This window comes from Diachasma alloeum, unplaced genomic scaffold (assembly GCF_001412515.2).
Source record: "Diachasma alloeum isolate Michigan unplaced genomic scaffold, Dall2.0 Dall_scaffold_00185, whole genome shotgun sequence".
Classification (NCBI taxonomy): domain Eukaryota; kingdom Metazoa; phylum Arthropoda; class Insecta; order Hymenoptera; family Braconidae; genus Diachasma; species Diachasma alloeum.
This window is the reverse complement of record NW_021680351.1, coordinates 669,867-682,907: the sequence shown is the minus strand read 5'-3', so window position 1 is coordinate 682,907 and position 13,041 is coordinate 669,867. Positions and strand designations below refer to the sequence as shown.

The following is a 13,041-nucleotide window of genomic DNA, read 5'->3' as shown; positions in this document are numbered from 1 at the left end:
TTTATTTAAAACATTGAAGCAATAGTGAAATAATTCAATCTTTTGCATTGTGCCTCGTTAATAATTGAATTACTCCATTGAGAAATCAATCACTAGCGGGAGTAATTCAGCGGATAAAGCAAATGAAAAAATACTCAATGAATTTTCCTCGGTCTTTAATTTCAATTAAAAAATCTACAGAACATAATTAAATGGTAAAATTAAAAAACAAAATGATTTGGAAACTAAAACATTGTCTACATCTTAGTAAATAATCTAGAGAATAATTAATGAATTAAAAGATTAATTTGTCATCATCAATGAATCCAAAACATGAACAGTTCTTGGAATAAAGTGAATGAAACAACACTCAATGAATTTTCCTCGATGATTAATATCCATTAAAAAAATCTGCGCAACCTAATTAAATTAATAAAATTGATAAAAAACAAGATGTTTCGGAAACTAGAACATTTTCTACCTCTTAATAAATAATCTAGAGAGTAATTGATGAATTAGCTGATTAATTTTTTATCATCGATTGATAAAAAACAAAATGAATAATAAGTAGTGGAATTTATTATTTCACGTAATGTAGAATTTATTTCTGAATTTCCAAATGATCCATTGCCACGATATGGGGTGATAACGAAATAATCGAAACTTAATGAAGAGTCTGGGATGTTGATCGTCCTTACTGTCATGATTTTTCCTGATGGTGTGTGACAGTTGATTGGCAATATCGAGGGACACGTCAGTGTCGGGTGTGTCCTGATTGGGTAGACTCGGCTCCCGTGAGCCAGTGTCAGGACGTTTCCACGACACACGACAGACGACATTCTCTATTGATGTCTTCTTGCCGAGTGTTCCACCACGCTGGGACGTTGAATTCTGGAAAGTTTTATCTCTTCATGTCACACCGGTCAATGTTAATCAATTCATTAAGCCGAGGCAGTTGTGGATATTGTTTTTCTAGGGGATGGAAAAGCAAGGGGAGAGAGTTGAAGCATTGTATTTGGCAAAAATTTCCATTCTTTTGGGTCAGGACCATTCATTTTGCCCTCAGGAGCGCGAATATATTCGTGCATGCTAGTATATGCTATCATATGCAACATATTATTACATAATGATAATCCGATAAAATTTTTTGTCTCCAATTCTCAATTTCTGTTATTTACTCTATTCATTCTATCAACAGACGAGGATAAAAATCGAATTTATGGGTATTCTTTCATTATTCGAAAAAAAAAAAGATTTTAAAAATCTCCGGAGACATTGAAAATTTAATTTTTTTTATTTCTTCCCGCCTACGTTTTACTACATTTTTTATAATTCTTCGCGTTAAAATTAGATCATAAAATTCCAAAATATTGATATCCCGTCCATATTTATGGAAATAGAATTTATGGGTATTCTTTCGTTATTCGAAAAAAACAATTTTAAAACTCTCTTAATTTCTTCCCGCCTACGTTTTTCTACATTTTTTTAATTTCTTCGCGTTAAAATTAGATTATAAAATTCCAAAATATTGATATCCCGCCTATATTTATGGGAATAGAATTCATGGGTATTCATGGGTATTTGGGCTTTCATTATTCGAAAAAAATACGATTTTAAAACTCTCCGGAGCCATTGAAAAAATTTTTTTTTCGTTCTTCCCGCCCACTTTTTTATATTTGTTGAATTTCTTCTCGCTGAAATATTGATATCGCAATTTCCCACTTAAGGGTTTGGAAACCCTCTTAAACCCTGTTAAGGGTTGAGAAGCTATAATAAACAAAAATTCCCACTTGCTTCGTTTTTGCGGAAAATGTTTAAAATTTCTCTTCTCTGATTAATGAAAAAAATTGTGAAAATCGAATTTCTTACTTAAAAAACGTGAAATTTTTTCTAGAATCCACTAGATTCTCGCGATATCAATAAAAAATGGAAGAGTGAAATCCTGAAAGTTGAACAATTAATTAGAAAGATCCGGATATGTGGGTAAATGAAAAAAGCCATTGAAAAAATAATAAAAATGTCGTTTAATTCTAAAAATCATTACAAATCATAACTTATGAGGATTAATTGTCTTTGGTCAGCAACTGAATAAATATGTAGCATAAAAAATTGGGTGAAAATCCACTTTAGTGCGGAGTAATTGCATTCACTAATTGGGTTTTTTCTTTGGGAGCTTTGGAATCTTCACGAACACAGATCCGTTTGCTTAGTTAACAACTATCAGTCGACGAATCTTACAGACAGAGATAGTGGTGTTACCCGAGTCTCTAGGGTGGGTGCTCTCATGGATTTCTACAAGGATTATCGTACGAGTGAGAAAGAAAATGCAAATAGTGGAAGAGAAAATGGCAGAGGGTCTGAGAGTTTTGGGCTTGGAACTCACTTTTGTGTTTCCCCGGATGTTGAAGGCACCGTAGACGATGGGGTTCATGCAGGAGTTGGTGCAGGCGAAGAGAAAGAGGGCCCTTTGAACGCGCTGATCCACGGTTTTTGCACTTTTAGGGTCGAACCAATACCTGTGATTGACAAACAATGAATATTCAGCGTCATCAAAATCATATTTTGCCCAGAATTATCATTTTCTAACCATTAATTGTTTACAAATGAATAATTGAATTTGCTCAAACTTTCGGAAACCGTAAATAATAAAACTAAAAATCACATAATAAAATACTAAAACTATTAAAGTCATTGTAAAAAGTGAAAAAGCATTTCACAGAATAATAATTCTGAACACATACCAAATACACATGATGTAGTAAGGTGTCCAGCAGACGAAGAAAACGAGGACAATAATGATGGTCATCTTGAGTGTCCTTATCTTAGCCCTCCCCAGAAAGCCCAACGACGACCTCCGTATTCTGTCTGTATGTGAAACAATCGTTCGTTGTTGGTTCAACTTTTTCACTCGATAATTCGTGATGAAATTCTGTATGATTATTGCACGATAATTATGAATGCTTACTATTGGCACATGAATGAGTGATTTCTGAAATAATAAACTGATACTCATGACACTGATACTCTTCTAAAACACCACTCACCGTGCACTGACTCACGGGACTTCCTGTAGATCTCGAGGAGAATACTTGAGTACGTGAAGATTATGACTGTCAATGGGAAACAGTACATCATGATCATTCCGAAGAGAGAGTACGTGAGCTCATGACCACCTGTTGGAAATGAGTGGAGGGTGATGCATTGCTCGTACCAGGTGTGGTTGGGGTGTGCCTCTACGTGGAAAATTATCATCTAGAAGAAAGAAGACGAGAATTTTGATGATTGATCTTGAGGGGGAGAAGATGGAGAGACAAGTTGGATGAACATTATATTATCTAGAAAATTGTGGCACATTTTACTGTACGAAAGGTAGTCGTGAAGCGAAATGTAACTCAGTGAAAAAATACCTGTTTGTGGGCACGCAAGAGTCAGAATGAGGGTCGTAAGGGTCGAAATGAGGGTCATAAGGGTCAGAATCAGGGTCATGAGGGTCGGAATAAGGGTCAGAAGAGTCAGAGTGAGGGGCATAAAGGTCACGAGTGTCAGAATAAGGGTTACGAAATTCAAAATCGGGGTCATGAGAGTTAGAATAAGGGTCACAAGAGTCAGAGTGAGGGGCATAAAGGTCACGAGTGTCAGAATAAGGGTCATAAGGGTCATAGAGCTCAGAATCAGGGTCATAAAGGTCACGAGCTTCAGAATAAGGGTTACGAAATTCAAAATCGGGGTCATGAGAGTTAGAATAAGGGTCACAAGAGTCAGAGTGAGGGGCATAAAGGTCACGAGTGTCAGAATAAGGGTCATAAGGGTCGGAATAAGGGTCATAGAGGTCAGAATCAGGGTCATAAAGGTCACGAGTGTCAGAATAAGGGTTACGAAATCCAAAATCAGGGTCATGAGAGTTAGAATAAGGGTGACAAGAGTCAGAGTGAGGGTCGTAAAGGTGACGAGTGTCAGAAAAAGGGTCATAAGGGTCGGAATAAGGGTCATAAAGGCCAGAATCAGGGTCATAAAGGTCACGAGTGTCAGAATAAGGGTTACGAGGTTCAAAATCAGTGTCATATAGATCAGATGAAGGGTCACGGGTATAATAAGGGTCAGAATGAGGTTCACGAGGGTCAGATTAAGGGTCACAAGGGTCAGAATAAGGATGAAGGGGCGTACCCCCCCTAGTAAGGGCTGTAAGGGCCAGAAGGATTATTGTGGTGGTCAGAAAGAAATATTTCCCAAAGATTAAATTCTCAATTGAAGAAATTTCAACATTGCCTATTGAATTTTAATCGGCGACAGTTCGCCATCATGTCAATCTCAGCATGTTATTCTGTAATGCAAACAATCGATAAAACTAACCTGAGGTGCTGAACAAAGTATCGACCCCATCCAAGCCCCGACGAGCATTATTTTTCCTCTTCTGTCAACGTCCATCAACTGCAGGGGCTTCAGAACCGCGTAATACCTTAACGAGCATGAGAGTGTGCATTATAATAAACGATCACTTAAATTGCGATGGTTCGTAACGCCTACCTGTCAACACTGATGCAAACGAGGATGAATGAAGACAAATAAATCCCGAAGATCCGGAAGAACGCCATGATCCGGCACATGGCGTCTCCAGCTCTCCAGGACACCGTCGCTGCCCAGCCGATCTCCAACGGCATCATGAGAACTGCCACCTGAGGCCATCAAAAGGGAATCGTTGAAAAGGGGTCGTTACACGGAAAGAAAAATTGGATGAAAATTACACTGAAAAAATCGGAATCGTAGGCACATATCTCTAAATCTATCAGGTTTAGAGAAAAATGCTATAAAGACTTTTACGTAGAGAAATGAAATCTCCACGAAAAATGTTCAATGACATTTTCGCTTAAAACTCTTCCTGTCGGAGAAATTCCTATAATACCGAAAACGTGATGATCTCACCAACAAATCTGCCACCGCCAGGTGCATCAGCATTGTATTGATCCTGGAACGATTTGATCTCCTCCTCTGGAGGATCAGGGAGAGAACTGTACTGTTTCCAATTATCGAGATGACCATCAAGACACTGTAGGTGATGATGCTCACTACGTGACCCTCGTTGAACCGCATGTCAATGGGGAGTTCTTCCACGTCAGTTTCGTTCATTCCGAATGACGTTTTGGTGAGGGCAGCCTCTGTTTCCTCCATCGTTGACATGAAATGCCAACTTAAATGAGTGAAAAAAACAGCAAAATTAAATTTTCAAGCAAAATGAAAATTTAGGAAATTGAAAAACTTGAAGAATCCCGAAATTTCAAGTTCATTTGCTTCTGGCAATTTTTTTAATTGAAATTTTTCTGCTTTTTGTTACTGTTGCAGTTTTTTTATCCAATTTTCTCGTTGATTTGTGGGTTTTTAGCTATTTTATTTTGAGAGTGTAAAAAACTTTGTCAATTTAGAGCGAAAATTCTAGTCACGTTTCTGATTATTGGTAACAGGGGAATTCCTCGACTTTTTCTTCTCTATTTTCGGTTTCGAATGGGAAACGAGAAGTTCTGTAATAAAGTGAAGTCAATCGATCGTCAAAAAGCCTGGAAATTCAGTGACTACGGTTGTCATCCCAATGATAAATATTTACGCATTTCTTGGTGGAGGATTTATTTAGAGGACTACAGGTTCAGTCGTTGTGAGCATCATTGTTAATCCAAAAATACAAAACTTCAGAAGTAAATTCCAGCAATTTTTAAGACTAAAAATATTTTTCTGACAGAATAAGAAAATAACACGAGGGAGAAGATAAACACTATCACGCAAAAAAATAATTACAAAAAATTATCAAATCATTCTTCCATTTTTCAAAAAATATTCCACTCGCAAAAATCATCGAATAAACTATAAAAGAGTATAATCCATTGTTAATTTCTCAATTATAAGTTTCCAATTGAAAATTGGCATTCAATAATTTTTCTAATTAAAAAAAAAATTATTGAAGTTAAATGAAAACTGATTGAAACATTTTTTATAGTTTTTTATTATCATCAACTTACTAAATGTTTCACTTACGGATCGATTCAGCAGAACATTTCCATTCGTTGATGAAAAACATCAATCAAAAAAAACATTCTCTCGTCAAAACAAGAATTACAAAAAATTATCGAATTATTCTGCGATTTAAAAAAAAATATTCCACTCACGAAAACCATCAAACAAATTGAGAAAAGTGCGCAATCGTATCGTTAACTCCTCAATTATAAGTTTCCAATTGATAAATTGAATTCAGAACATTTTTTATAATTTTTTTCAAGTCAACAATTTAGTCTAAATCATTGCTTTTTTATTTAAAAAATGACAACTTCGATTTTTATTCATTGTGCGTTAATTATTCCACTCGCCGAAAATACGATTATGTGATTTGGAAGATCAAACAGTGTTAGTACTTCGCGGAAAAAATTTAAACCCTCTCTTCTTGGGGTGTCCGCCACCACTGGCTCTCGGCCACTTCGCGTTTTCCCCCGATAAACCACCTAAATAAAATCGGTAAGCGCCCGCGCACCACCTCAAGCTGTTACGCTGGATTACTGTTGACAGAGAACACATATTCCCAAGGCCTCAAATCAGAATCGTCAGTTTGATAACATCCCCTTCCTCGCGCTTCATTAAATAAAATCCATTTTTTTCATCCTCTGGTGAAGTTTAACACAAATAGTGAAAGAAAGATACGAATGGGGAGAAATAGTATGATCTATCGATGTTTTCGCTGGTGCGGAGTTTAGATGGAGTTATCTGGGCACTTTGACCAGAATAATCAAGTTTATAAATTATTTATAGAAAACGCTCGCAATTTTTGAAAATTGCACTTCGTGAATTATTTCATCAATCCTCGTTCAAAAGCTAACTTTCTCATTTTTTTTTTCAAATTTTTCAAATGTTCTCTAACGGTTCAATATAGAAATTCAAGTTCAAGCCTGAACAGGTTAAATAATAAATAATAAATAATATATTTTACACATTCACATCATTTTACACAATGATTTTAGTTTTATTTTATATTTTATTTTATATTTTATATAAAAGCATTTCACAGGAGAAAAAAACAGCCAAAGAACTTGGACATCCCTAACTCTCGGAAAATGTAAATCCCAAAATTTTCCACTCGCAGCTTCCACACTCGATCTCAATGCGACTAAAGTGATTAAAAAGACGAGAATTTTGAGTGACAGTTCATTGATAATCCTGGGTTATTAAAATCACAGAGATTTTCGCAACATCTTTGGAGTAATCATAGCTCATTTTTAATGAACATCACTCATCTTCGATGATTTTCCGGGCTTTCACTGATGATTATGCAAGAGGTGGGAATTTACCAAGATCGGATGCGCCCCTCCCCCTCTCCCCCAGCTCTCGCACACACCAGAGGTAAATTAGTTCGATCAATTGCGATTGAAAACAGCATGTATATTCAGGCTGTCTTGATCTTGAAGTGGATCGATGTAAACTGAGTGTTGGATGTGAGTTCAAAGTTCGTAAATTAAACATTTCATTACTCGGGACGACTGATAACATTCGACACTCGAAAATAGATAAAAAGTAGGGGAGTATTGAGGTTCAATTTCTTGGGGAAGAAATTCAGGAGCTAAATGGTGAAAGGAGATAAGTCAATTTTGACTACTGACCAGTTTTCAATCAATATCTCGGAATCTAAGGAAGATAGAAAAATTTTTGTTATAACCTTTTTTGTGGAGCTGATTGAGTGCTACAACAAACGTAATTACAAAAATTTCGCTATCTCCCTTAGATTCGGAGATATTCCTCAATTCCTCTCCGTTTATCACTGCACTACTGAATTCAAAAGTTATTCGCGTGTTTTTTTCTTTTCCATTCAGGGGAGATAGGGCGAAATAAAACAGTAGTAAAAACGGATATTTGGGGTGATTCGGGAAATTTGTTTTTCGTGCTCGAGACGCTTTTTAATGTTCCATCCAACTATTCTATTTGATAACTCCAACTGTCTCTCTCGTAAAACCGTAAAAAATTGCTAATAACACTAGAAAAAATCTTTTTTCATAAAAAACATCGTCAACAATTCTCAAATGTAATTCGCCCCAACAAATACACCTCGACTAATTTTTTCAATAATTAATACCGGATTTTTTTTTCCGACAAAAATAAAGAGTTGAAGAGAGTGGTGAGTTATCTTTTTCTGGACCAAGACAAGATAAATTCCCCTTGGTATCGTCGTAGATCATCCCAACGGGTGTCCAATAATCCTAATTTATCGGTGTCCCAACGAGTATTGTGTCTGCAACAGTGAATTATCGAGACTCGTTACCGAATGAGGCGCAATCGTCTTCGTTTCAATAATCGCAATTACGTTGACCCGCGTAACGAGAGAGAAATTAGGTAAAGTTGGGGAAAATTCTTTCTCATTATTTATTTTTTCTTGTTACGGTTTTTTTTTTATTCACTGGAACCTGCTATCTTGATTCTCATTATATCAAGAGTGTCCTTGGTAAAGGCCTTCGACTGACATTCTCATTTCTGTTCTGACACTGCTCTCCCTGTACCCCACGGATGTACCGCTTTTTTTTCTCCAGTGAACTTGACGGAAATATCACGAATAAGTCATTTTATGGGAGAGATTTTTCGGTGAATGGGTGAACAATGGGATTTTAGTTATTGGTGATTATTTCAATTTATGAAGAATTGATTTTTCGTTTAGGTTTTTTGGATTTCGTTCATTATTATCAGACAATCAAGTTCTCCTTCTTCAGAAAACGATTTGAGATGAAATTTGATTGAAATTCATTTTTCTCAAAAAAAGCCTCGAAGTCTTCTCCTGTAATCATGAATTATTTAAATAATTTAACCAGTAATTCTGAGTGAAATTATAAATTGTAACAGAAAGAGTGAGTTTTGGCTTTTTTGTTTAATTTCAAGTATCTTGGTAACACGTGGTTTTAGAGGAAAATGTCACAAAAACATTTTTTTTGCGAATTTTGCACGCTAAAAAAATGGTTTTGTGACATTTTTTCATACCACTACTCGTTCTTGAGATAAATAGCAATAAACAATTGCAGAATTGGCGGTTTTCAGATCTTTCCGTTGCTTTCTGTTCTTTGGTCTAGGAAATAATTAGATTAACAAACGGCGTCATTTACAAAAATTTCGTGAATAATAGTTTATCATTTCGTGTTCATGAGGCAATGAAAAATTGTTCGGTATTTTTTCTGCTTTCAGATCAATTGGATAAATAACAATTTCTTTTTATTTCCTATAAAATCATGCGTCCTTCATCCGACTCGTTCTCGGGGAAAAATCGGTAAAATCGTGCGTCTGCGATTTTTTCCCTCGACCTTCGCGATATATCTGTCGAATGTATCTACCTTCGTCAGATACTCCAACCTCTATCTATTTGAAATAAAATTTCCAACAAAAAAAAGTCTTTTGACGTTAAAAAAAATTAATAATCTGAAGGGAATTGTTTTCTAAAAATTATTTTTGTTTTATTTTGCGAATATTTAGGGAACTAGTAAGTCAATCGTTAATTACCAAGAGACATTAAAATGTTCAACGAAAAGTCTCTCGACAGTCCCTCTCAAAACCCGAGAAATTCCCCTCGTAAAAATCACAGACCCAAAGATCATGAAAAAATAATGAGAAAACTTGCCCTGTCACTCCACATTCACCCCCAATATCTCAAATATTCACTCACCTTGGCGAAAACTCCTGTATGTCCTGTATATCCGGATATCTGACGTGAAAATTTCCGGCGAGTTAAAGAAAAAACCTTCAAAACTTTTATTTCAAAAGAAAAATAAATCACAAGCACGAGGAACTTGGACTCTCACCCCCGGATCTAATTACATTTCACTCACTTCAGAATCCGAGGTAAAAGTAATCTATAGAATTCCATCGGGATTTCATATTTCTATTTCACATCCAAAACCCTAAAGCCCCTCAACAGAACCGAAAACCACTAAAAAAATAAAAAAAATCACCAAACATATTTTTAATTCACATTGAAAAAATCCCGCGACAAAAATGAAAAATCGCAAATAAAAAAATTAAACACTAGCAAAAAAATTTCCGGCGACTTTTTTATCAAGTAAAAAATTCAATTCTTATTTTCATTTTTTATTTGTTCATTGATTCGTCGATTTCATTCAATAATTCTACGCTTTCATGCGAAATTATTTCACGATAATTTTCCTCTGAAGTCTCATACGCGATTGGTAATCTATGCTGCACTGATGGAACAAATAAGAGACCGGGTAGACACACGCACTATTTGTTTTCTCATTTTTCCCGTACGTCACTGATGCATTAAAACGTTAAATTAATATTTCTTATTTTTTATTCATCATCGCGAATCGGTGATTCACGTTAACCCTAGGTGTTTAAATTCGATCGATCTAGACATGACAGATTGACTGGCAGAAGTACGTCTGAAGGGTTCAATTAAACGTCTCCGTGGCATCGGTCTCTTGGATATTGACACGATGCCACGGGTCAAGTGTCAAATGATCACTGATAGCGGCGGAGAGAGGCTAAATCCCGAGGGACGTGGGGAAACTGGATACTTCTCGTTAACAACACTGTATTTCCAGTTTTTTGCATGATTAACGGGGTCTCATCGGGGAGTAATCAGTTTGTAGTTATTTTCCATTGTCAAATGTTCGGTTTGGTTGAAATGAACTTTTCTCGGAATGAAATGGAAAGTCGACTTTCGCCAAAATCGAATTTTTTGGTCAAGTGAATGTCGATTCTGTATTTATTGGCCCTTCTAATGCCAATGAAACCCTCACAGGCGCCGCAAATGTCGAAATAAAAAAAAAAATTTTCACTCGGGGCCAAAGTATCAGATTTTGGATTTTTCCCGGGGGAAAGTCGACTTTCGCCAAAATCGAATTTTTTGGTCAAGTGAATGTCGATTCTGTATTTATTGGCCCTTCTAATGCCAATGAAACCCTCACAGGCGCCAGAAATGTCGAAATAAAAAAAAAAATTTTCACTCGGGGCCAAAGTATCAGATTTTGGATTTTTCCCGGGGGAAAGTCGACTTTCGCCAAAATCGAATTTTCTCATCAAGTGAATGTCGATTCTGTATTTATTGGCCCCTCTAATGCCAATGAAACCCTCACAGGCGCCAGAAATGTCGAAATAAAAAAAAAAATTTTCACTCGGGGCCAAAGTGTCAGATTTTGGATTTTTCCCGGGGGAAAGTCGACTTTCGCCAAAATAGAATTTTTTGGTCAAGTGAATGTCGATTCTGTATTTATTGGCCCTTCTAATGCCAATGAAACCCTCACAGGCGCCAGAAATGTCGAAATAAAAAAAAAAATTTTCACTCGGGGCCAAAGTATCAGATTTTGGATTTTTCCCGGGGGAAAGTCGACTTTCGCCAAAATCGAATATTTTGGTCAAGTGAATGTCGATTCTGTATTTATTGGCCCCTCTAATGCCAATGAAACCCTCACAGGCGCCAGAAATACCGAAATAAAATTTTTTTTTTTTATTTCGGTATTTCTGGCGGGGCCAAAGGGTCAGATCTTGGATTTTTCCCGGGGGAAAGTCGACTTTCGCCAAAATCGAATTTTCTCATCAAGTGAATGTCGATTCTGTATTTATTGGCCCCTCTAATGCCAATGAAACCCTCACAGGCGCCAGAAATCTCGAAAAAAAAAAAATTTCACTCGGGGCCAAAGTGTCAGATTTTTTATTTTTTCCGGGGGAAAGTCGACTTTCGCCAAAATCGAATTTTTTGGTCAAGTGAATGTCGATTCTGTATTTATTGGCCCCTCTAATGCCAATGAAACCCTCACAGGCGCCGGAAATGTCGAAATAAAAAAATTGTTTTTTCGCCCGCAGCGAAAGCGTCAGATTGAAGGGTCAAATGGGAGAGACGAGTGGAGATCACTTCGCACGTCTCTCCCGTTTGACCCTCTTGACCCTTAAACAACAAAATTTTCTACTATTCCCCTTCGCCCCAAGCTCTTCCCTCTCCCTGAACTTATGATTTATCATCCGTCCTTGACAAATAAATTCAAGAGACCCTGGGATTATAACAACATGAAATGATTTACATACGACGCGAGGGAAACGTCTGCACCGACAGCATTACAAAACAGTCTGTTTTTTTTCGAGGATGACAAAACGTTTGTTTATCAGAGAGAAAGACATTACTGATTCCCACATGCTATTAACGAATCATCTGCTTTCAATCCCGCAAATTCAACCAGTGAATCACTCGATCTTCTTATTGAGAATAATTGGATTAAGGATTATTGATTTATTGATGATGACTATTGAGGATCCGGGAGCAACTGCTTAGTGCCCGATAACCCAAACGGTCAATATCCAAACGAATGGAATTATTCATGAGGGTGGGGGTGAATGATTAACTCCATTTTTATTGTTTTTCATTTAGTGATGAATTGCATAGACAAAATACTGGGATTTTTCGCCGATGAAGGTCAACTTATCGAAAATAAAATCACTGAGTCATAATTCATCGTGAACTCAAGACGTTTCTATCAATTAATCAATTTATTATTTCCACTTCTAATTTTTTCTTTCAATCTCGCAGTATTTTTATCGAAAATCCACAATACTGTAATTCAACTCATTCTACCCCATCAGTGTTTAAACAATCTGGAGAATCTTTTTCTTTTTTTTGAAGAATTGAATATTAAAAATCTCAACAAGTATTTAAAATAATTACATAATCAAATTGACTTCCACAAAATTAATTTTCCCAGAATTTCAATTTTAAAAAAATTATCGAATCTTCAATTGGCAACTGTCTTTAAAACGGAGGCGACTAAATTTCATTAAAAAAAAAAATACTTCTCCCGCGAAAATAAGAATAAAGTGCAAAACAAATAAAAGAAAATTGCTTATGCAATGTTGAACCAATTTCCCCGGTTTGATCTGCACTTCATTCAACAATCACCCAGTATTTACGGTATCCACTCGATTCGGTATTGAAATTGCGCATTTGCCTGAGTAAGTAAAGCAAAAGTGCTTTTACTTACACGCTCGCCGGAGGATGAGCACTCGAGATGGAAAAAGGTACATAAAAAAACTATACAACCGAGTGAATGT

General features: G+C 36.3%; 1 protein-coding gene across 5 annotated transcripts; it reads right to left on the bottom strand.

The window, feature by feature from the left end:
- Positions 1-161: 161 nt before the first annotated feature.
- LOC107048077 (gonadotropin-releasing hormone II receptor) lies at positions 162-10,375 on the bottom strand. Of its 5 annotated transcripts, XM_015271047.1 has the most exons (9): positions 10,163-10,375; positions 9,650-9,913; positions 4,900-5,164; positions 4,504-4,652; positions 4,330-4,435; positions 3,024-3,231; positions 2,721-2,844; positions 2,363-2,495; positions 162-870 (listed from the first exon to the last, which is right to left on the bottom strand). In XM_015271047.1, the coding sequence occupies exons 3-9, from the start codon at positions 5,152-5,154 to the stop codon at positions 565-567; spliced, it is 1,281 nt and encodes a 426-aa protein (XP_015126533.1). In that variant the 5' UTR covers positions 5,155-5,164; positions 9,650-9,913; positions 10,163-10,375; the 3' UTR covers positions 162-564. The 5 variants fall into 5 exon arrangements, with proteins under 5 accessions (XP_015126533.1, XP_015126532.1, XP_015126535.1 ...); XM_015271046.1 differs by having other exon boundaries at positions 9,650-10,375; XM_015271049.1 differs by lacking the exons at positions 9,650-9,913; positions 10,163-10,375 and adding an exon at positions 5,985-6,505.
- Positions 10,376-13,041: the final 2,666 nt, after the last annotated feature.